The sequence below is a fragment of the Chiloscyllium plagiosum genome, unplaced genomic scaffold (assembly GCF_037043375.1).
Source record: "Chiloscyllium plagiosum isolate Xiang-an unplaced genomic scaffold, Cpla_swu_hap1 HiC_scaffold_15, whole genome shotgun sequence".
Taxonomy (NCBI): Eukaryota; Metazoa; Chordata; class Chondrichthyes; order Orectolobiformes; family Hemiscylliidae; genus Chiloscyllium; species Chiloscyllium plagiosum.
This window is the reverse complement of record NW_028270153.1, coordinates 45,698,674-45,723,891: the sequence shown is the minus strand read 5'-3', so window position 1 is coordinate 45,723,891 and position 25,218 is coordinate 45,698,674. Positions and strand designations below refer to the sequence as shown.

The 25,218-nt window shown below is 40.5% G+C and overlaps 1 protein-coding gene across 5 annotated transcripts in view; it reads left to right on the top strand.

The window, feature by feature from the left end:
• ripor3 (RIPOR family member 3) overlaps positions 1-25,218 on the top strand; it is a 237,847-nt gene that overhangs the window by 67,234 nt on the left and 145,395 nt on the right. Inside the window, exon 1 of one of the 5 annotated variants that reach the window (XM_087994937.1) lies at positions 3,817-3,962. The exons of 3 other annotated variants lie outside the window; for them this stretch is intronic. In XM_087994937.1, the coding sequence (XP_087851063.1) occupies positions 3,884-3,962 (79 nt within the window). In that variant the 5' untranslated portion in view covers positions 3,817-3,883. Of the gene's footprint in view, positions 1-3,816; positions 3,963-25,218 lie in introns of those variants that run through there. One more of the 5 variants, XM_087994933.1, reaches the window with a different exon arrangement.

Here is a 25,218-nt window from a genome sequence, read left to right as displayed (position 1 = left end):
AATTCTGGACTCCAAACATTAACTTATAAAGAGATTTCACAAACTAAAGTTATGTTCCCCCTAGGTTTTAGAGTGACTTAAATTAAGTTTTCAAAATTTAAAAGGGTGCAGAAAAGATAGAAAGAAACTATTTCTGCTGGAAACCTTGGAATTGGGAGCAGAGCCTAAATATTAGAACCTTTAATCTCGAGGAGTGAAATTTGAAAGACATGCAAAAATGGTAGATAAAATGTTAGTTTTAAAGTTAAGTTTAATAGACTTTTGTTAAGATTAACAATAATGAGATCTGGCAAGTGCGCAGAGTTAGTAGGTTTTAACTGTATTTAGCAAATGGTGATCCCTGGAACCAGGCAGTACCCTCCTCATTTGGTGAGTTTATAAACTGATTAGTTTGCCACTTAATCTATAAAAGGAATACTCCTTAGCAACATACAGAATTACTTGTGTCTCTTCAAAAGTGTAAGATGGATTTATTCTGAGTCCCAACAGTGCAAGTTCTCAGCATAAGGGCCTTGGTTTCTCCTGAAACTGTTCAGCAAGGACCACTTTCACCATGATCCAGGGATGTGCAGGCTAGGTGGATTAGCCATGGGAAATGCAGAGTTATAGGGGTAGGGTAGTGGGGATGGGTCTGGGTGGGATGCTCATTGGAGAGTCGGTGTGGACTGATGGGCCAAATGTCCTGGTTCCACACTGTAGAGAGTCCATGGTTCTATGGTAGTTCAAAACCTGTGATTCGACAGATGGGATTTATCAAAACAAACGTGTGTTTCTTATGCTTTGATCAAAAGCATGTCACTTAGAGAATCTTGATCAGAAAGGATCATCTGAGCTGGGAACACACACACTGCATTCATTCAATGCATGCTGAGCACAATGTATAACTGTCTGTCATCAGTCAAATCATCAGCCAGTAGCGCTTGTTGCTCAGGAGCCACCGTTTATTGCAGTAGCTTAAATATTGCAGCACGAAAGGTTAATTCCTGGAAATTGGACATTGATTCACTCCCTATTGTCATACACCAGTTGGCCACTAAGAAAGCGGAATTCTTTTTGTTTGAGTCATAAGGTAGGGTTGATATATTGTGCTCTTGAGCAATGTATATGCCGTCCGTATGTGACACCTTGTTATCTTAAGTGATGCTATTGTTCACTTGTTTCTAGCTGGCAAGAAGGAATGAAATGTAGTTAATTTTCAATGAGCAGTGAATGTCAGTGATCCCCCTGATGTAACAATGGATGTGAAATGGAGCAAATAACTCTTGCTCTAGCCTGGAAGGAGTTTGTACAAAAAAGCTAATTATTATGGTCACCTTCACAGCCACTAATATAACAATCTCCATTTTTCTGAGATAATTACAAAAGTAAACACAAATTAAAAGATATGACATTGCCACAATTCCACAACCAAAGCTTACTGCAAATAAAAGCTGCGATTCAGCTTTAAACTCGAGCACATTTGAATCTTAAGCTATATCCATGACAGCTCTGTTCAGTAGAGGTACATGAAGAATTGTAGCATAAAATAAAAGGCTAGGAGCCAGGCCATATTTTTTCCTCAAAATTATTTTCCCAATTTGAGTAAATGATCCCTGTCTTTACATCATATAGTTTGTACTAGTGCAAGCCAATGTACAAAATTTAAAAGTTTGATCTATTATTCCACAACTTTGAGAAATCATCTGAGAATAAGCACAGTGGCTCAATGGTTAGCAGTGCTGCCTCACAGTGCCAGGGACCTGGGTTCAATTTCAGCCTCGGGCAACTGTCTATGTAGAGATTGCACTTTCTCCCCATGTCTGTGTGGGTTTCCTCTGGGTGCTCTAGTTTCCTCCCACAATCCAAAGATGTGCAGGTTAGGTGAATTGACCATGCTAAATTGTCCATATTGTTCAGGGATATGTGGGTTAGCATTAGGCAGGGGTAAATGTACCATAATAGGGTAGGGGAATGAGTCTGGGTAGGTTGCTCTTCAGAGGGTCAGTGTGGACATGTTGGGCCAAGGGGACTGTTTCTCCACTGTAGGGGTTCTACGATTATAATTAAGGCTGCAGCTAAATAGTAAATTTCAGTGTGGACATTCTTACTGGCGAAGCACAGACATTGAGTATTGATCCAAGCCAATATGCAGCTAGGAGAATTATTCCCAGAACTGCCTAGAAGGATGTGACTGACTGCCGAATGCCCTATTTCTTATCCTTCAACTCCTGCCCTTCCCACATCTAATAGATTGTTTTTGCTCTGCATGGACTCTGTTCATGTTCCAAATCCTGCTGTATACAAAGAGGGATGGTTGGGAGCAATTGGTTTGTGCAGAAGCCTTGAGGTCAGCGAAATTTCCTTTAGAGTGTATCACACAAGCCTTGTGAATTTTTGGAATTTAAATAACTACAAGAAAGCACCAAGAAATTGGTCTGCACAACATTGTGGGCTGAAGGGCCTATTCTGTGCTGTACTGTTCTATGTTCTAATTGTCAACTTAATGCAACTGTTATCAAGCAATAAGTAACCTGTAAGTCATGAATGATACCTGTAAATTGCACTAGCAGGCTTTCCATTCAGCGACTAAATGCAGAAGGTGTGCAAGGTTAAGACAGGGCATGAGCAGAAGCATTGAACTCCAAAATGGTACCCTGGCATCAAATCAGTTCATGAATATTATGATCTCTCTGCTCTGCATATTGCCAGCAGTTGTTTACTGCTGTGACAATACTATGGATTTAAGAGGTGTATTTTGTCCTGGGTTTTTAAGAATAGAGGTTGAGAAAGAGATACTGAGCATTTTGTTCAGATCCAGTAAACAGTTTCTGACGTTTTGGATATTTTTAAAAGTTAGAACAATAGATGCTACCTGAATGGATGGGGTGAAGCTCTCACAGAATCAGGATATTCAGTTTTAGCTTTTCAGTAACAGCTGCTGGGGTCTTGAAGTTGGGTGTGGAAGCTATTTCTCCTCTGTTGGTTACAGCTAAAAGCTCGTGATTCTTTTCTGGCTGGATGATAAAATTGTATCTGAGACAATCTGCTTTACTGAATTTGCCTTTTGCCAGGTGTGTTTATGGGATGTCACTCGATTGGAACAGTTACTGTTTAGTCATTAAATAATCTGTTATTCTGTTAAGTTTTCCAATAGAGTTCAGTTATTCCAATTTCTTCTTTCTTTTGTTGTATTTTAATTATAGTGTTTGAATAAAGTGTGTTTTCCTTCAAATCTGGTAACTTGACCAATTGAATTACTTCTGGAATACAATGCATGACACTTGCCTTTAAGATAGAAAAGTTAGGGTCTAGGCTATCTACTTCAGATATTTTGAGAGGGTTTGGTTTGGTCCTTAACACAACACATACACTAATACTCTCAAAATTATTATATCTTGGCTGAAAGTGGGTGTGTACTGCAAATATTACAGAATACGGGAAAGAGATAGAGTGCTTGGTGATGTGGTGCAAAGATAACAATCCCTCCCTCAATGTCAATAAAACTAAACAGCTAATCATTGACTTCAGGAAATAAGGAGAAAGGTACGTCCCTATCTACATCAATGGAGCTGAGATGGAGAGGATCGAGATCGTTGGGTTCTTAAGAGTGACGATCTCCAGCAGTCTGACCTGGACCACTCAAGTTTATGTGACAGTCAAGAAAGCACAACAATGCCTCTTCTTTCTCAAGAGGCTAATGAAATTCAGCATGTCCTTAAGTACTTTCAACAACTTTTACAGATGCACCATAGAAAGTATTCGATCTGAAAGCATTCTACTCCATCACGGCTTGGTACGGCAACTGCTTTGTCCAGGACTACAAGAAACTACAGAAAGTTGTAAACACAGCCCAGTCCAATACGCAAGCAAACCTTCCATCCATTGACTCCATCTACACTTCTTGATGCCTCATATGCAGCCAATATCATCGACTCCTTCCACCTCTGTTATAATCTCTTCCAACCTCTTCCATCAGGTAGAAGGTGCAAAAGCTTAAACACACTTACGAGCAGGTTCAAGATCAGCTTCTTCACTGCTGTTATTAGACTTCTGAATTGGCCTCTCAAATTTCAAATCTAATGTTGATTGTGCTTTTTGTGCATTCTCTTTGCAGCCGTAACTTTGCATTCCTTGCTCTGTTCTATCACCTTATGATCTTTTGTATGTTATGATCTGCCTGTACTGCACACATAACAAAACTTTTCACTGTATTTAGGTACATGTGACAATAATTAATCAAATCATGTCAAATCAAAATACCATTTTGCTCACCAGAGAGCAACCATAGCAATAAAACAATGGAGCTACTGATCACAATTTTGCATCGGTTGACACTAAATGTTCCTGAATCTAGAATTCCTAACTTTCAGTGTCTTCTAGTACCAACCTTTGTTTATGTCTCAAATTTCCATACTGTGTACTTGTAGAAGTAGCTGTATATTCATCTATTCAGCTGTCCATGGGTGTTGGTAAGCTCACTTGGTTGGATGGCTAGAGTGTGGTCTGGAAAGATGCCAACAACGATGCATGATTGTGGCAGTTCATGGAGACATTCCTAGGCTTAATGTTGCTCCTTGAGTTATGTAATGAACTGTCTCTTTCTAATGGAGAGGAATGCCATATGTGGATGATGACTAATCACACCATACAAACATTTACAATTTTCATTTATGGTTGTAAAACTAACCATTGCAATCTATTCCCCACTCTTGAAAATGTTTGACTGTATCATGGTGAATACTGTAGTATCAATTCAGTTATAAAATATTTTTTGGATTTATAAATTTTTAAAATGGATTTTAAAGAACTTGGATCATCTTAAAGGAGAAGCAGACCTTACTCCACTTCCAATTGACTTTAATCACACAACTTAATCTCCCTCAATACTAGGTAGAAAGCCAATTGACTCATTCAAATCTCCCTCAGCAATTAATACACAGGTATTTTGAATAGTGGTTCAAAGCTGTGTTTCATATTCCATGAGCAAAACCGACTATACAGGGACTGAATAAAGGTACCCTAACATTTCTATTGTTACAGTTAGACCCCAGATGATGTTCCCCAAATGTTGCAGTTTCAGATAGAGTTTTTTCCTTAGAAAAGCCAGAAAACAAACAGATAATCTCAATAAACAATAAAGAAGAAACAAAGAACTTCAAAATAACCCCTTTCTCCTTAATATAAAGACACCAACGAAAATCAGTCTCCTCTTCTCATTAAAGAGAAGGGACCTTCACTCCACATTGATCCAGCTCCCTCACAGCCAGCTCTTAGAGTGAACAGAACCCCTGACACTCCAGAAAGTTTCAGGTAGATACACCTAACCATTAAACACCCAAACAAGGAGGGGTAAATTGGCTCAACTTCTTTATTCACTCACTGCTTTGATTGGTTGGTTGAAACAAGTTTAGTTTTGTAAAAATGTCTTCCTTTGTGGATACCACTCTCCAAACCACATGAGCAATATTTTATGAGGCTTTATTGAAGTAACAAAAAAGTTTAGTAATTAAAAAAGCATGAGGAAATACTAATGCAACACACATACCTTTTATTTTTAAGCTGCTTGAGTCCCAAAAAAGCAAAAAAACATATGGATCAGTCTCTGAATTGTTTCTGATGAGCAGATAAAATGACATTGTAGCTGTTATTGGATTGCACTGGTGGTATTGATGTTGTGAGTTGAACATTTGACTTTTGGATTTTTTGGTTTTATAAGCTGCTTGTTTTTTTTTTAACTGGTTTGCATCACTGAGTAATGACTATTCTTCCTTTCTTTACCTGCAATGCAGGAGTTCTGAAACTGTTTTGAAACTGTTATTTCTGTACATACTAGGCACATTCTAGTCCACAGCAGTCAATTAATAGTACACAGGCTTGTTGAAAGGAGAAACATGAAATGTATGCAAAAGGGGGGCTTTCAGTTGAATGGATTGGGGATGGATAGTCAGCCTCTCATTATCTCAGGGTGCTCTCTCTGTCCACTTGAAGTTTCCTTGACACATTTTAGGTATTACATTCAATCGATCCCATGAAGAATTTTTGCCCACCAGCCATTGAATTTACAGTGCAGGTCCTTTTGTTTCTGCAGTGGTCCTCTTTTCAAAAACACACTTTGGAATTAAGGCTTAAAATGCCCTCAAGGATTTTGAGGTTCTGAGCTATCATCATTACACTTCCCCTGCCAGATAACTGAAATGAGATCCATTGTCCTTTCATTACAAAGGGCAAAAAAGCCTTGAAATTATATAAAACAACAGATGCACTCACACACATATTCATTCCTCTGGAGTCAAAATTAATTTTCCAACTGGATCTCTTTAAGTTCTGGACATGGTGACTGAAATTAAATTTGACTTCCCAGCAATAGAGGTGATTTTTAAGTAGCATAATTGAAAGAGGAAGAACTCCAACAGCATAACCTGGCATCTGGGTCTTAAACTTTCACAGATGTTAACAGGTTGTTGTCAATATAAACACTCATCTCTCATTACCCTTTTCAGACATACATCTCAAATTTTGTGATAACAAGTAATAAACTGAGGGCTTCCTTCTCAATTGTGGACTGTTGGTATTGATGTTTATTTAGATTTTTGTACAAGTACCTGAAGTATTTTGGATTTCTCTTCCTGAAGGAGACCAAATTTAAAAATCACACAGCACCAGGTTATAGTCCAGCAGGTTTATTTGGACTATAGTCAAAGAGTATGGTGCTGGAAAAGTACAGCAGGTCAGGCAGCATCTGAGGAGCAGGATGCTTCCTGATGAAGGGCTTATGCCCCAAACGTCGATTCTCCTGCTTCTCAGATGCTGCCTGTCATGCTGTGCTTTTCCAGCACCACACTCTTGACTCTGATCTCCAGCATTTGCAGTCCTCACTTTCTCCTTATTTGGACTATAACCTGGTGTTGTGAGATTTTTAACTTTTTCCACCCTAGTTCAACACCAACACCTCCACATCAAGAAGGAGAATAGTCACTGATGTCAATTTTCATCAATGGCAACTTTAAATAGGACTTTTAGTTGCTCCAAGGGCATTTCCCAAGTGCTGCCAAACACTGGTAGTTGGGCTAGGTGCACTACACCATTAGATAAGCCTTTGAAAAGTGTCTGGGGCATTAAGGAACCCAAATGGCATGACTCAGCATGATATAACCCATTTGGAGTTATGAAGGTCAGGATTTCCATCACGTGGGTGTCCAGGATCCTGCCAGCAATGTAGTCTTTTCTACCTATGCTATGAATGCAAGCTTCCAGCTGAGTTGAGTTCCAGCTGATTCCCAATTTCTGTCCCAATAAATAGACAAGCTCAGCCATAGACCATGTCACCACAGTCAGGGAAAGTGCCAGGCATTTTCTCTTGCACTGGTTTTGTCTTCCTGACTTGAATGGACTTCTCAGAGTCCACTGGGGATATTATTGACTTTGATCCTGCCAGGTCATTGCCAGAGAGCAGGTTAACCCTGTCCTCAGGTAGAGTAGAGATGATTCCCATGGTCACTAGTCTTGACAACTTGGAACTTACTCTCCAGGAGGAAGCTTGTGCATTTCCCAGCAGTATTTCTTGTCTGGATTCAATGTCCCTCTGTATCACTACAGGCTTCCTTGTCTCAACCTGGGGAAATGTGACTACCTTTTGTTTGGATACAAAATAAGGTAGATGAGCTTGCAGCATGGATAGATACGTGGGACTTCGATGTTGTGGCCATTTCGGAGACATGGATAGAGCAAGGTGAGGAATGGATGTTGCAGGTTCCAGGGTTTAGATCTTTCATTAAGAACAGGCAAGGTGGTAAAAGAGGGGAAGGCCTTTTTAGTCAAGGATAGTATAATGGTGGCTGAGAGAACATTTGATGAGGACTCGTCTGCTGAGGTAGTGTGGGCTGAGCTTAGAAACAGGAGAGGAGAGGTCACACTGCTTGGAGTTTTTTGTTGGCCTCCTCAGAGTTCCAGATAGGTGGAAGAGAAGCTTAGCAAAATTATTCTGAATATGAGTGAAAGGAACAGGTTGGCCATTATGGAGTCTTTAACTTCCCCAACATTGACTGGAAATGCTATAACTCTAGTATGTCGAATGGATCAATTTTTGTCCAATGTGTACAGGAGGGTTTCCTGACACAGTATGTCGAAGGGCCAACAATAGGAGAGGTCACACCGGATCTGGTGCTTGGTAATGAACTAGGCCAGGTGTTTGATTTAGTTGTAGGTGAGCACTTTGGGGAGAGTGACCATAATTCAGCTACGTTTAGTTTAACGATAGAAAGGGATAGGTACATGCCACAAGTCAAGAGTTATCGATGGGGCAAGGGCAATTATAATGCGATTAGGCAAGACTTAGGAGGCATAGAATGGGGTAGCAAAATGCAGGGGATGCAGACAATCGAAATGTGGAGCTGGTTTAAGGAACAGATATTGCGTGTCCTTGATAGGTATGTACCTGTCAGGCAGGGAGGAAGTGATAAGGTAAGGGAACCGTGGTTTACAACAGAAATTGCATCTCTTGTTAAGAAGAAGAAGGAGGCTTATGTGTTGTTGAGTCAAGATGGTTCAGATGAGGCGATGGAGAGTTACAGATCAGCGAGGAAGGATTTAAAGAGAGAGTTAAGAAGTGCAAAGAGAGGACATGAGCAGTCTTTAGCAAATAGAATAAAGGAGAACCCTAAAGCTTTCTATAGGTATGTGAGGAATAAAAGGATGATTAGGGTAGGAATAGGGCCAATCAAAGAAAGAAGTGGGAAATTGAGTGTGGACCCTGTCGAGATCGGAGAGGTGCTAAATGAACATTTCTCATCGGTGTTCACTCAGGAAAAGGAAAATATTGTAGGGGAGAAGAATGAGGTATGAGATACTGGACTAGAAAGGATCGAGGTTTGTTACAAACAGGGGTTATCAATTCTAGAAGTAGTGAAAGTAGACAAGTCCCCTGGGCTAGATGGGATTTATCCGAGGATTCTCTGGGAAGCTAGGGAGGAAATAGCAGAGCCTTTGGCTTTGATATTTGAGTTGTCATTGTCTACAGGTTTAGTACCAGAGGATTGGAGGATTGCAAATGTTGTGCCCTTGTTTAAGAAGGGCAGCAGAGATGACTCAGGTAATTATAGACCAGTGAGCCTTACTTCTGGTGTAGGAAAGGATTATAAGAGGTAAGATTTATAATCATCTCGCAAGCAATGATTTGATTTCAGATAGTCAACATGATTTCGTCAAGGGCAGGTCATGTCTCACAAACCTCATTGAGTTTTTTGAGAAGGTTACCAAGCATGTGGATGAGGATAGGGCGGTTGATGTGGTGTACATGGACTTCAGTAAAGCCTTTGATAAGATTCCACATGGTAGGCTGATGGAGAAAATGCAGAGGCAGGAAATTGAGGGTGATTTAGCAGTTTGGATTAGAAACTGGCTTTCTGAAAGAAGGCAGCGAGTGGTGGTTGATGGAAAATATTCAGTCTGGAGTGCGGTTACTAGCGGTGTGCCACAAGCATCTGTTTTGGGACCACTGCTGTTTGTCATTTTTATAAATGACTTAGACGTAGGCAGATGACACTAAAGTTGGTGGAGTAGTGGACAGTTTGAAAGAGTGTTACAGGTTACAGGGGGACTTGGATAAACTGCAAAATTGGGCTGAGAGGTGTCAAATGGAGTTCAATGCAGCTAAATATGAGGTGATGCACTTTGGGAAGAATAACAGGAAGGCAGAGTACTAGGTCAATGGAAAGATTCTTGATAGTGTGGATGTGCAGAGGGATGTTGGAGTCCATGTACATAGATCCCTGAAAGTTACCACCCAGGTGGATAGTGCTGTTAAAAAGGCATATGGTGTGTTAGGTTTCATCGGTAGAGGGATTGAGTTCCGGAACCTCAATATCATGCTGCAACTATACAAAATGCTGGTGCGGCCACACTTGGAATATTGTATACAGTTCTGGTCCCCATATTTTGGGAAAGGATGTGGAAGCATTGGAAAAAGTGCAGAGGAGATCTACCAGGATGTTGCCTGGTCTGGAGGGAAGGTCTTATGAGGAAAGGCTGAGAGACTTGGGTCTGTTCTCATTGGACCCAAGGACCCTGGCCTCGCATCACCAGGGTTCTGGGTTCGATTCCAGCCCAAGCGACTATCTGTGTGGCGTTTGCACATTCTCCCCGTGTCTGCGTGGGTTTCCTCCGGGTACTCCAGTTTCCTTCCACAGTCCAAAGGTATGCAGGTTAGATGAATTGGCAATGCTAAATTGTGCTACGTGCATTAGTCAGAGAGAAATGGGTCTAGGTGGATTACTCTTCGGAGGGTCCGTGTGGATTGGTTGGGCTGAAGGACCTGTTTCTGCACTGTAGGGAATCTAATCTTCCCTGAGGGCTCACTTTTAGTAATAAGGACCAATGTAGGACTGGCCACTTTCGCTACTGTGCCACCCGCTCAAATGAGATGAAAAATGCTTCCACCTCTGCCACCTCAAAATTAGAAATTACATGAAAAATTGACTACCCTCACCTTCAAATCTGAGCCACTGGTGTTCTCTCTCCGCCACTTGAGTGGTGTTTTAATGCAAACTCCCTTTCACACAGTTTTTCTTGAAACACTGTCTATTCAATTCTTGCTCTTTCTTCTCTTTCCCTTCTCTCTGTCTCTCTTTCTTGAAATTCCAATTACTACTAGATTAGATTAGATTACATTACAGTGTGGAAACAGGCCCTTCGGCCCAACAAGTCCACACCGCCCCGCCAAAGCTCAACCCACCCAAACCCTTACATTTACCCCTTACCTAACACTACGGGCAATTTAGCATGGCCAATTCACCTGACCTGCACATCTTTGGACTGTGGGAGGAAACCGGAGCACCCGGAGGAAACCCACGCAGACACGGGGAGAATGTGCAAACTCCACACAGTCAGTCGCCTGAGGTGGGAATTGAACCCAGGTCTCTGGCGCTGTGAGGCAGCAGTGCTAACCACTGTGCCATCGTGCCGCCCATAATCTCTCTAAAGCTTCTCTATCTGTTTCATTGGCCATAGTTTCCATCTGTAAACTGTTGGCCAAACCCTTTGAAATTTTCAGGTGTGTTAGCTTTTGAGTGAAATTCTAATCTTAAGAGCCTCAAAAAATCCATGTTGGAGAGATAAAACATTTAAAAGTTAACTGTTAAGCTCCTAGGTGCAGAGGGATGAATTAGCTTCCCTTCCTTATTCTCCTGCCCCGTCAGTTGGTTGCAAGAAGGTTAATTTTAAAAGGATTCCTTCCCTTGTGAGTATCTTTCTTCAGATCAAATGAATTGATGAGGGCAGAGTGGACGTGATCTATATGGACTTCAGTAAGGCAAGGTTCCTCATTGTAGACTAATTAGCAAGGCTAGATCACATGGAAGACGGGCAACTAGCCATTTGGATACAGAACTGGCGTGAAGTTGGTGGAGGGTTGCCTTTCAGACTGGTGGCCTGTGACCAATGGTGTGCCACAAGGATTGATGTTGGATCACTTGCTTTTTGTCATTTATATAAATGATGTTGATGTGAACGTAGGTGATATAGTTAGTAAGTTTGCAGATGACCCCAAAATTGGAGGTGTAGTAGACAGTGAAGAAGGTTACCTCAGAGTTCAATGGGATCTTGATCAAATTGGCCAATGGGCTGAGGAGTGGCAGATGGAGTTTAATTTAGATAACTGTGAGGTGTTACATTTTGGAAAGGCAAATCAGGGCAGGACTTATACAGTTAATAGTAACGTCCTGGGGAGTGTTGCTGAACAAAGAGACCTTGAGTGCAGATTCATAGTTCGTTGTTCGTTGAAAGTGGAGTTTTGGGTATACAGGATACTGAAGAAGGAGTTTGGTATGCTTTCCTTTATTGGTCAGAGCATTGAGTACAGGAGTTGGGAGGTCATGTTGTGGTTGTACAGGACATTGGTTAGGCCACTGTTGGAATATTGCGTGCAATTCTGGTCTCCCTGCCATCAGAAGGATGTTGTATACCTTGAAAGGATTCAGAAAGGATTTACAAGGATGCTGCCAGGGTTGGAGCATTTGAGCTGTAGGGAAAGGCTGAATAAGCTGGGACTGTTTTACCTGGAGGGTGACCTGTAAGGGTGACCTTATAGAGATTTATAAAATCATGAAGAACATGGATAGGTTAAGTAGACAAAGTCTTTTCCCTGGGGTGGGGGAGTCCAGAACTGGAGGGCATAGGTTTAGGGTGAGAGGGGAAAAATTTAAAAGGGACCTAAAGGGCAACTTTTTCACACAGAGGGTGGTGCATGTTTGTAATGAACTGCTAGAGGAAGTGTTGGAGCTGGTACAATTACGACATTTAAAAGGCATTTGGATGTATATATGAATAGGAAGGGTTTAGAGGGATATGGGCCAAGTGCTGGCAAAAGTTACTCGATTAGTTCAGGATACCTGGTCAGCATGGACGAGTTGAACCATGCTGTACATTTCTGTGACTCTTATGTATAACTCTAACTTATGCACCCACCATCCTGGCTTAGAAGCATATTACTGTTCCCTCAGTGTTGTTAGATCAAAAACTTGGCATTCACTTCCTAATGATATGAAGGGTCTATCTATATCAGGTGGACTGCAGTGGCTCAAGAAAGCAGCCCTACCACTACCTTCTTAAGGGCAACTATGGATGGTGAGTAAATGCTGGCTGAGTCAATCACACCTCTATCTTATCAATGAATAAAAACAGAAAGGAACTAATTTAACCAGGCTTACTTAAATTAAAAAAAAATTACAACATGTCTGTGATTTCAATGCAAAGAACCAATTGCACTTCCTGGAAACACCTGCCAAATGTGTGGTCAGAGATGGAAGTCTGGGATCAAGTTCATCAGCCACACAGAGACCCACAGAATGCATGAACAAGTGATACAGTATTTCCTAGGTGGATATACTTTGTTAGTAAGTGATTGCGGGTAATGTCATAGAGTCATAGAGATGTACAGCATGGAAACAGACCCTTCTATCCAATTCGTCCATGCTGACCAGATATCCTAAATTAATCTAAATTTTTGTGCTTTGTTTTTGAGGTTCTAAATTTAGAAAATTGATTGAAACTCCATTGTCTTGATTCCTTTTTAAATCTGGTTTGCAGCTTTCAGATTGATAGAATATTTTCCTTTCTTTACCTGCGGTGCAGTGTGTGCCTACTGGCTGTTCTCAAAATGTGAGTTCCACAGCATACTAGAAATAACCTTGACCACAGCAGCCTAATAAGAATATACATCTGAGTTTTGAACCTCTCCTTTAGTCTTTATTTTGTATATTCCTGGAAGGTGAAGCCATGAAAATAACTGCAAGAGGTGGCTGTCTACTGAATGGATGGGTGGAAGGGTGTGGTGAATAGATATCCCCCTGATTATCACAGGTCGCCTTCTCTCTATCTGAAGTTTCTTTGAAACTTTTAGGTGTTGCATTCTGTTGCTCCACACAGTTTCTTTTATCAGCTAGCCACTAAATTTGCACCTGCAGTTATTTTTATCTCCTTAGCAGTTCTCTTTAAAAGAAAAAAACATATTTTGGTATTAAAATGCCCTTGGGTGTTTGAGGTACTGAATGTCATTGTAACATAATCCCACCAAAGATGATGCTGCAAAAACATAGAGTCATAGAGTCAAACAGCATAGAAATAGACCCTTCGGTCCAAACAGTCTATCCCAAGTTAAACTAGTCCCACCTGTCTGCTTCTGACCCATGTCGCTCCAAACCTTTCTTAATTATGTTCTCATCTAAGTGTCTTATAAATGTTATAACTGTGCCCTCCTCCACCACTTCCTCAGGAAGTTCAGTCCACAAGTAAACCACGCTTTGTGTGCAAAGAAAATTCCCCTCATGTCTTTTTTTAAATCCCTCTCCTCTCACCTAGAAAAATATGCCACGGTTTTGAAATCCCCCACCTTAAGGAAAGGACACCTACCATTAACCCTATCTATACCCTTCATGATTTTATAAACCTTTAGAAGGTCACTCTCAACCTCCAGTGAAAAAGTCCCAATCTATCCAGCCTTTCCTTGTAACTCAAACCGTCCATGCCTAGCAACAACATGGGAAATCTCTTCTGAAGCCTCTCTAGTTTAATAATGTCATTCCCATTATAGAGTGACCAGAACTGGACACAGTACTCCAGAAGAGGCCTCACCCCATATTGGCAACTTGAATACCTGTTAAAAGCTAGTTACTCAATTGCATTAGTACTCTCAAAATAAATATTTGATAATACCTCAATATTAAGTGAGCTGCAAAGCAAATAAACAATACTATGGGATGGGCAATGGAGCAAGAGCTAATGGATGGATACCAAGATGACCATTTCAGAACCTGTAGCTGTTGATGTATCAATAGCTCACCAGACTGAATAGCTACTCCCATAGCTATGTTTCCATGTTCTTTATATGTAACAAATTGTTGTTAACATAATTGGTATTCTACCAAGCTTATTTATGTTACATTGGTATGTATAGCTGTGCTAGTACTAATGGTATAAGCAAGAAAGATTGTTCTGGAAGAAGAAGAAATTGATGGTATCTTCCGAGTGAAAGATATTAAAGATATAAAACATGATGATGTAAAACACAAAGGTTGTAAGCGTGCCAAATTACTCATGGCATTGAAGTCTCCAGATGTCTTTAGATTAAAAACAACGTTCTGTTGGAGTGCTGGAATGCAGGGTCTCCCCTACACTTCACCACATTGTGTTTCTCATCTCAACCAACTCATCAGTTAAGACTGTATTTGAAGTTAGAGCATTTTCTTGGAAAGAAAATAGCTTGGTTCAAAACCAGGGCTAATCTTGCTCATCTTCCTGTTGTTTTTTAAAGAGTGAATGCTACAATTCAAGCCCACCCAAATGTGTTCTATATTGGCATTTGCACCAGACTCCTGCTGAATGGGCCTCTTAAAATCATTGAATTGTCAGCTGGTTACTGCACAGAAGAAGGCTATTTGGACATTGTGTCTGTCAGTTCTCTGCAAGTGCAATTCCCCCATCTTTGCCCAATAGCCCTGCAAATCTTTCCTCTTTGGATAATTATGTAATTTTTTTCTGAAAATCTACAGCCAGGAAGTGCCATCCAGATTCTAACCATTTGCTGCTTGAAAACCTACATTATATGGTTTTACATTTGCTTCCTTTGGCAATCACTGTAACTTAGCTTTTTCTCATTCTTGATCATTCCAGGAAAGAGAATAGTTTCTCCCTATCTACCCTCCCTCAATGCAGAAGTGCAAGTCACCTCTTGTCTACTTCAGAGCTTACTGTGAAACTCACTCCTCGCCCACCATCAGTAATCTATCTCCAATGAGAAAGGAGACCTATGGGCCAGAAATTGTTGAACTTGATGTAGATTTTAGAATTCTGCACCCAGTCAAGTGCCTAGTCAAATGACGTGCTGTTCCTTGAGCTTACATTGAGAACACAATAAATATGACTAGAAGTAGACCACCTGGCTTATTGTGTTTGCTCCATTATTCATGGTTGAGTTTGGGTTTCAATTTCACTTCCCCGACCAGCTTCTCATATCCTTTGACTCCCTGAGAGGCAAACAAATCTTTCAATATGAGCTTTAGAGACAGTAATCGATGGAGTATTCACAATTCTCTTGGTTAGAGATGTTCAAAAATTCACAGTCGGTATCAGCCTGGTGAACCTTCTCTGACTGCCACCAATGCCAGTATGTCTTTTATGAGATAAAAGGCCTAAAACTGTTCACAGTGTTCCAGCTGTGATCTGACTAGCTTTGTATGGATATAGCAAAACCTTGCTATTTTTATATTCCATTTTCTTTGAAATAAAGGCCTACATTCCCTATTACCCATTGAACTTGGATGCTGGTTTTTTGTGATTCATAAACAATGACTTCCAAATTCTTCTGTGCTGTTGCTTTCTCTAGTCTTTCTCAATTTAAGTAATATTCAGCTCCTAGTCAACCTCTTTTTCCTTTAGTAAGGTTTAGTTCACAGCTTTGATGAGCACAATTTCATAGCTTTTTGGCTAAGTGCCTGTTGCTTTGAGATTTTCAGACAGTTTTTGCTGCAAAGTTTTGTGATATTTCTTGCCATGTAAAATCTTAAGACCATATAATCTTGGACTAGAAATAGGCCATTTGGTCTATTAGTCTGCTTTGTTGTTCATGGTTGATCTGATAATCCTCAATTCTACTTCCCTGTCTTATCCCATAAACCTATCCAGATTTTTAATCAATTTATCTCAGCCTTGAATATCCTTAACAACCCAGCTTCGACAGCAATTTCCAATAAAGAATTCCATAGATCGATTACTGTCACAAAGCTAGTCCCTTTTTTTTCTAAAAGCTGGTCCTTGGCTCAAGGAGACTCTGTCCTAAATATTTTTCAGAGGGGTAATAAACTGGGATGAGCTGGGCTCCGATCAGTCTGGTTTGGTACAGTGATGAAAAAGATTTTGAGAGGCCTTTTGTTTATATGTAAACAGATGAGATTCAGGCCAAAGTGGTAATGGTTTAGAAGCGATCTGTATAATGAAAGGGGAATGGTCAGCTCTCTAGCTGAGCTGAGCAGTTTTAGTTCTGTCTTGAACAGGTTGGAAGTTCAACAGGGAGCTGTGTGGAAACTCTCTCTCTCTTTTCTGCTCTTCAACTTCAATCTGTAAGCATGTGTTCCATTCATACTGGTTTTTAAAGGGAGTTTGCTTATTGTGACTGTTGTGTATATTTGGAACAGCATAAGTAAGTCTTGTTGGATAGGCTGTATTCTGTAGGGGCTCTTTGTTTTTTGTGTTGCATTGTGTAATTTTATGAATACATTTTTGTCTGCTTTAAAATCTACTAGTCAACCTAACTAACTTAATCCAGGTAATTTTCACTGTATACTTACTAAAACAAATTGCAAAGTTATGGTCTGAGCTGCCTGCATAAGAATGTTTTGAGTGGTTTGGTTTAGTCCATAACAGATTGGAGGCTTTTTGCGGGATTTTAAACAGCGAGTGGTAGGTGCTAATGTTTTTATTTCGGGTGTTGATTTGTTTGGGTAGACAAAGCTTGGGATCGAAATGGTTCTTTAAGTTGCCAAAAGTTTTCTGGATGTGGCTGGAGTGACTTTGGAAGTTTTGCAAAAAGTGGATAAGACCATTGGCAGAGAAGCTGGAATTGGAGCTGCCTGCTTCTGTGAGGAAAAGAGAGATAATTACAGAAGGAGCTCAGCATTTAAACTTGCTGGAGAAACCCTCAGAATCTAGAGAGATGGCAAGAATTCAATTGCAAATGAAGCAGCTTGAGTTAGAGGTGAGAGATAAGGAAAGAGCAGTAGAAATGAATCAGTTTGAGTTACGATTAGAAGCAGAAGAGAGGGAAAAAGAGAAAGCAGAGAAGGAAAAAGAGAGTGTTTGAACTTCAAAAACTGACACTTAAAAAGGAAAGTCAGCTTAAAAGGCTGGAGATAAAGGCTGAGGTTAGGCTTAGTGAGGAAGAGAGTGAGGATGAGCAAGCCCCTGATAGTCAGAAGCCCAGTGAGAAACTGTTTAACTATGTTTAAGCATTGCCTAAATTTGATGAGAAGGACGTGGAAGCCTTTCTCATCTCATTTGAAAAAGTGGCTTAGCAAATGCAGTTGCCAGTGGCAATGTGGGTTTTGTTGATCCAAAAAAAACTTGTAGGTAGAGCTAGTAAGGTATTCACATCACTGTCAGAGGAGGTATCTGGGGAGTATGAGAAGGTGATGGAAGCCATTTTAAGTGCATATGATCGTATACCAGAAGCCTATAGACAACGTTTCAGGAATCTAAAGAGGGACCCTGGTCAAACCTACATTGAGTTTGAAAGGATCAAACAGAGTAATTTCAATAGATGGACAAGAGCTTTAAAAATCGAGCAAAATTATGATGCCATTAGAGAGGTAATTATTCTGGAGGAATTCAAAACTTCACTGCCTGAAGTAGTACTAACTCATGTGGAAGAGCGGAGAGTTAAAACAGCAAGGTTAGCAGCTGAAGTGGCTGATGATTATGAGCTGGTTCATAAAACACAGTTTGGCTTCCAGAATCAATTTCAGTCCATGAGAGATAGAAATTGAGGCAAAGAGAAATCCTCACATGGAAAGGGAAAGGTAGGTCTCAGTGAAGATCATAAGGATAATTTACCACAGGGTAGAAAGGAAACACTTGAGGGGGACAAAGAAGTTTAAAAGCCCTGGTGTTTTCATTGTAATAAAGTGAGCCACACAAAATCACAGTGTTGGTGGGTTAGGAGAAAGCCAGATGTGGGAAACCCAACTAAGCCTGGAAGTTTTGTTGGACTAGCAAGAAAGAGCACAAGGAAAGTTACACAACTGCCTCAGAGTGTACAAGATGATCAGAGGTGATTATGGAGGAAGTGTCAGATCTGCTTAAAAAAATACATGCAAGGGTAACGTTTATTCACGTAGGCCAGGAATAGTAGATGAAGAGGTTACAATAATAAGGGACACAGGATCCTCTCTGTAATGCTGAAGGTTGAGGAGATATGTACTCCTGAGGGTCTATTGCCAGAGAAGGTACTGGTAACAAGAATTCATGGTGAGACAAAAAGTGATGAATTATGTAAAGTGAGTCTAGAGAGTCCAGAGAAGAGTAGAGAATTTGCGGTAGGAGTACTGGACAAACTCTCAGCTCCAGGAATAGAGTTTGTCCTTGGAAATGATATACCTGATTAACCAGTAGGCGTGCTGCCTACTCTAGTTGAAAAGCCAGTGGAGACACAGGCAACTGAAGGCATGGAGAATGTTTTTCCAGGAATTTTCCCTGACTGTCTGATCACAAGATCAGAGGCACAAGCTGAAGCAGGAGAGATCAGAAGACACAGATAAGGAATCTGACATAGTGTTATCTGATCAGTGTTTTTTGATCAGATAAGTGGAACAGAGAAGGAGCAGATAGGTAAACATGCAAGCATCTTTCGCTCTACTAAGCTGATTGAATTATAGCAGAGAGATGAGTTAAAACAGTTATATCAAAAGGCATTTACTGAGAAAGAAAGTGAATGCATTCCTATGTGTTATTACTTAACAAATGATGTCTTAATGAGGAAATGGAGACTACCACACATTCAAGTAGATGAGAAATGGGCAGAGATTCATCAAATTGTTTTGCCAGTAGGGAATAGAAAGGAGGTGCTGCGAGTGGCGCATGAGCTACCATTTGGAGGTCATTTAGGGGTGAGGAAAACATAGGCTAAAATACAAAGACATTTTTACTGGCCTGTACTACACAATGATGTAGTTGAATTTTGACAGATGTGTCATACATGTTAGCTAATCGGAAAACCGCAGGCAGTAATAAAACCTGCACCGTTACTACCTATTCCAGCATTTGAGGAAACTTTCACAAGAATCTTGATTGATTGAATAGGTCCCCTATATCAAACAAAAAGTGGGAGCAAGTATTTATTAACAATAATGGATATGTCAACTAAATTTCCGGAGGCAATCCCATTATGCAACATTACAGCTAAAAGGGTTGTAGAAGAATGCGGACTACCAATAGAGATCCAGTCAGATCAAGGATCAAACTTCACATCCAAACTACTCAAGGAGGTTATGGATAACTTGGGAATAAAGCAATTCAAATCTACTGCATACCATCCGGAATCACAGGGAGCACGAGAAAGTTGGCATCAAATACTAAAAACAATGTTGAGAGCTTATGGTCAGGATTATCCAGATGATTAGGATAAGGGAGTTCCGTTTGTACTTTTTGTGATCAGAGATGCACCGAATGGATCGACCAAATTCAGTCCATTTGAATTAATTTTTGGGCATGAAGTAAGAGGACTAATAAAACTGATTAAGGAGAAATTACTAAGTAAGAATTCAGAGACCACCCATTTGGACTATGTGTCAAATTTTAAAGAACAATTAAATAGAGCTGGAGAGTTAACTAGACAGCATTTAAAAGTATAACAGCAGACAATGCTTGGTGGCACGGTGGCACAGTGGTTAGCACTGCTGCCTCACAGTGCCAGAGACCCAGGTTCAATTCCTGCCTCAGGTAACTCTCTGTGTGGAGTTTGCACATTCTCCCCGTGTCTGCGTGGGTTTCCTCCGGGTGCTCAGGTTTCTTCCCACAGTCCAAAGGTTAGGTGAATTGGCCATGCTAAATTGCCTCTAGTGTTACTTGAAGGGGTAAATGTAGGGGAATGGGTCTGGGTGGGTTACACTTTGGAGGGTCGGTGTGGACTTGTTGGGCCAAAGGGCCTGTTTCCACACTGTAAGTAATCTAATCAAAAATGAAACAAGAAGCGGACAAAAAATCACAAATTTGCAATTTTGCAGTTGAGGATAAGATATTGGTGTTACTTCCAGTAACAGGTGAGCCTTTAAAAGCAAAGTTTAGTGGACCATATCAAATTGAGAAGAATTTAAGTGAGGTGAACTACTTGATAAGAACTCCAGACAGGAAGAAATCTCACAGAGTGTGTCATATGAATATGCTCAAAAGTTACCTTGATTGGGAAGGAAAGTAAGATGAGAAGGTGTTAATGAATACAGCATAGAAGGAAGAACCAAGTTCAGAGGATTCTGAATTGGACATTCCTCAAATCAGATTGGACAATGGGGAAGTTGTCAAAAATTGGGATACATTTTGAGTTACCTTCCACAAGAAAATTGAAATGACCTGAAAGAGTTGTTACTATATGCGGAAATAAACCAGGAAGTACTAATCTAATTGTGCATGATGTAGATATAGGAGATGCTGTTCCGATTAAGCAACATCCTTATAGGCATAACTCTCTAAAGTTGGCACAGGTTCAGAAGGAGATAGAGCGTATGCTCCAAGATGGCATAATTGAAGTGAGTTAGAGTGACTGGAGGTCACCCATAGTCATGGTGCCAAAGCCAGATAGTACCCAACAGTTATGTGTGGACTATCGCAAAGTCAATGTCGTTACAAAGACTGATGCATATTCAATTCCACAGTTGGAAGACTGTGTTGAAAAAGTGGGACAAGCAACTTACATTTCTAAGTTCGACTTGCTCAGAGGCTACTGGCAAGTATGTCTGTCAGAGAAAGCAAAGGCAATTTCGGCTTTCATTACACCAGATGGACTATATCAGTTCAAAGTCATGCCATTTGTTATGAAATACACTCCAGCCACATTTTAGACTTGTTCAATTGACTTTGGAAGACAGGCTTGGTGGTAAACCTAGCTAAAAGTGAATTTGCCAAGCCCAAGTCACCTTCCTGGGCCGTGTTGTTGGACATGGACAAATAGCCCCACAGGATGCAAAAACGAAAGTAATTGGGCAACTTCCCACACCGTCGACAACAAAAGCCGTATTACGGTTCCTGGGATTGAGTGGATTTTATCGACAGTTTGCGCCGGACTATAACAGTGTAGCTGTTCCATTCACCGAATTGTTTAAAAACGGCAAGCAGTTTCAGTGGACAATGGGCTGTCAAAAGACATTTGTTAGCCTAAAGACTGTGTTAACCACTGCCTCAGTATCAGCCACACCAGAGTACAAGAAGCCTTTCAAAGTGGCTATCGATGCCAGTCATGTGGGTGTCGGTGCGATGCTCCTGAAGCAGGGTTTTGCGGGAATAGAAAAACCCATTGGGTGTTTTTCCAGGAAGTTGAACGTTCATCAACAGAAATATTCAATGGTGGAGAAAGAGACTTCAAGCTTGGTGTTGGCATTACAACATTTCAGAGTTTATATTACCAGCAATGCATCTGAGACAATCATATAAACTGATCAAAACCCATTGACATTTGTGGAACAATTTAAGGACAATAATGCCAAACTGTTTAGATGGAGCTTATTGTTGCAGCCATTCAATTTGACAATTGTGCATGTGGGAGGTCGTGAAAATGTGATTGCCAATGTGTTATTGAGGCTCGAATGAGGTACGGAGGTGTTCGGTGGTGGGTGCACAGTGGCCTGCATGTGGTTGTGGCATGTTTGGATGTTTATAGTTATTATAGTGCATATGTATGTTTTGACTACAAACCAGGCTTTGAAGGGTTAAAAATAAAGCATTCTTTTGGTATTTATTATTCATGATTTTTTTAAGTGGGAAGGTGTCACAAAGCTAGTCCCTTTTTTTACTGATAGCTGTTCCTTGGATCAAGGATACTCTGACCTTGATATATTTTAGACGGGCAATAAACCAGGCCGCGTTCCAATCAGTCTGGTTTGGTACAGAGGTGAAAGGGATTTTGAGAGGTCTTTTGTTTATATATAAATATATGAGACTTCAGGCAAAGGGGTCATGTTTTAGAAGTGACCTGTATAATGAAAGGGGAATGGTCAGCTCTCTAGCTGAACTGAGCAGTTTAAGTTCAGTCTTGAACAGGTTGGAAGTTCAACAGGGAGCTGTGTGGAAACTCTCTCTCTCTTTTCTGTCCTTCACCTTCAACCTGTAAGCATGTGTTCAATTTATACTGGTTTTTAAAGGGCGTTTGCTGATTGGGACTGTTGTGTATATTCAGAACAGCATAATTAAGTCTAGTTGGATAGGTTAAGTTCTATAGGAGTTCTTTATTCTGTTCTTTGTGTTTCACTATGCAATTTTGTGAATAAATTTTTGTCTGTTTTAAAATCTAGTAGTCAACCTAGCTAACTTAATCTGGGTAATTTTTACTGTACACTTACCAAAACATATTGCAATGTTATGGTCTGAACTGCCTGTTTAAGACTATTTTGAGTGGCCTGGCTTAATCCATAACAATTACCCTTTAATTAGATTACTCTCTTACTCTAAGATTAGGCCTTCTGGAGAAAAGAGGCAAGAGGAAATAGCCTTTCCGTACCTATCCAGTTAAGTCTCCTGAAAATTTTGTATGTTTCAATATGTTTTCCTCTTCCTCTTCTATACTCAAATAATCCAGGCTCAACCTGCTGAACCCCTTCTCATGATAAAATCCTGTCTTACCTGGGATTAATTTAGTGTGGCTTCTCTGGACTGCAACTGGTTTTTGGTTCAGGAACATTTCCAATCATAAATCTAGATTCCCCTCAGCAAAGAGAGTGGATGATTTCAGACCTGTTGAAGACCATACTTTAAATAAATATTTATCTCTGATTATGGACCGAAATAGGAAAAGAACAGTTTTAAAAATCAAGGGTTGTTGAGGGATTGCTGCACTTATTAAAAACAAATAACTTAATAATCATAGCAAGTACTGTTTACACAGCTGCTGGTTCAAACAGGAGTCGATGATTTGTAGATGAGCTGAAGCCAACAGCTGTGGCCAAATGGAGATGCAGCCAGCAACAAATACTTGCCATTAGGCTAGTGACCAGTTATTGATAACAACAACTTTCTGCCTGCCAACAACTAAAGTGATTGGCACTCAGTTAGCTGAACAGCTTGAAGCTATGAAGAAGATAGTGAGGTGCTGTCAGATCTCCACCAGCTCAGGAACTGTCTTTTCTCTGCAGTAAAATAAAACAGTTTAAGCCTAAAGAAAACCTTCAGCAACTGCTGTAAGCTGTGACTTTTGGTTAATAATAAGTGTAATCAGTCACCCTGTGTCTCTTATAAATAAATGAAAGCATTAGCGTTCTGATGAGCAAAACCATCATCTCACCAAATCCTGTGAGGAGGGAACTCTGCACTGCTTTCTCAGTTTTTCCCTCCACCCATAAAATGTTTCTTTCCTGCCTGTATATGTGTGTAAAGAGGAGTTAGGGGATTAGAGTTAATTAATACAATTTTATGCCAACGGTTCATAATTGGTTCCCTATAGCTGGAGTTTATTCATTTGTAATGGTGAATTGGCAATGCTAAATTGCGCATTGTGTTAGGTGCATTAGTCAGGGGTAAATATAGGATAGGGTAATGGGTCTGAGTGGGTTACTCTTCGGAGGATCGGTGTGAATCTGTAGGGCCGAAGGACCTGTTTCCATACTGTAGGGAATCTAATCAATAAATAGTCATACTTGTTAAGTACAGAAACCTGATCTGTTCCTTTGTCAAATTGGGTCAGAAAGCCAGTTAAATTGGGGATTCCTAGTTAGTTTTAAACTCTTTAGCTTTTGTTACAATTCCTAGAATAGCCGGGTTTGATGTCCAGTATGCAATCCTAGTGAGGCATAACTCCTGATAACTGGAAGAGCATTTAAACAAATGTTTTTTCAGACTGCCTACAGCATGGATAGATGCCTTTTGGCCCAACAAGTCCACACCGACCCTCCAAAGAGTAACCCACCCAGAACCATTCCCCTACCCAATATTTGCCCCTGAACAATGCACCTAACCAACACATCCCTGAACACTATGGGCAGTTTAGCATAGCCAATTCACCTAACCTGCACATCTTTGGATTGTGGTAGAAAACTGGAGCACCCGGAGGGAACCAACTCAGACAGGGGAGAATGTGCAAACTCCACACAGAGAGTCGCCCGAGGCTGGAATCGAACCCTAGTCTCTGGCGCTGTGAGACAACAGTGCTAACCACTGAGCCACCGTGCCGTTACCAACATTCAGGTTTTCCTCTTCCGATTTTTAATAAACAGGTGAATACCAGAGGACCACAATTTTCACTTATGAAAAAAATTAGAGATCAAGATGGAGTTGGTCATAAGAAAGATTCATCTCCTTGGAACAAGTATTGATATTGAAACTTTAAGTCTTTTTTAACTACAGTAATAAACATCCACCATTTCATCAGAATAGCAGTTAGATTGTGAAGCAGCAATTTAACCAAATTAAGAAGACAAAACAAATAGATAGCAGAAAGAAGCATCTTGGGTTGCTCTCAGCAGTCAACTCAGAGGGTACACTGCAGATCTGAGAAAAGATTGCATGTATGCTTCAATGGTCACTGAAAAGCACCCTAACAGAACCTTCCCAAATTTTGTTTTGTCACCCTTCCCTCATGGGCTGCAAACAAAACCTGTGAATGCTACAGGTCTGAACTAAGAACAGAAAGTGCTGGAGAATCCAATAGGTGGAAAGAGAAGCAGAGTTAACATTTTAAATCTGATATGATTCTTCTTCAGAACTCTGTTCATATCATTCTCAAAACTTCAACTCTGTTTCTATCTTGACAGATGCTGCCAGAGCTGCTTAGTTCCTCCAACACTTGTTTTTATTTCACTTTCTTGCCAACTACCCATCTTATAAGATGTCATTGTCACCTAATTTGAGTCCTATTTGACCACATGCCATTCAGTGGATATCTGTTGGAAGTCTTACATCCCTTGTGCCTGCACCATTTGTAAAGGCATGTCTCCTTTTGCATTTCTTAGTAGCTATATTTCATAAAAAAGCTTAATTCCTTTTACTTTACATTGTTGA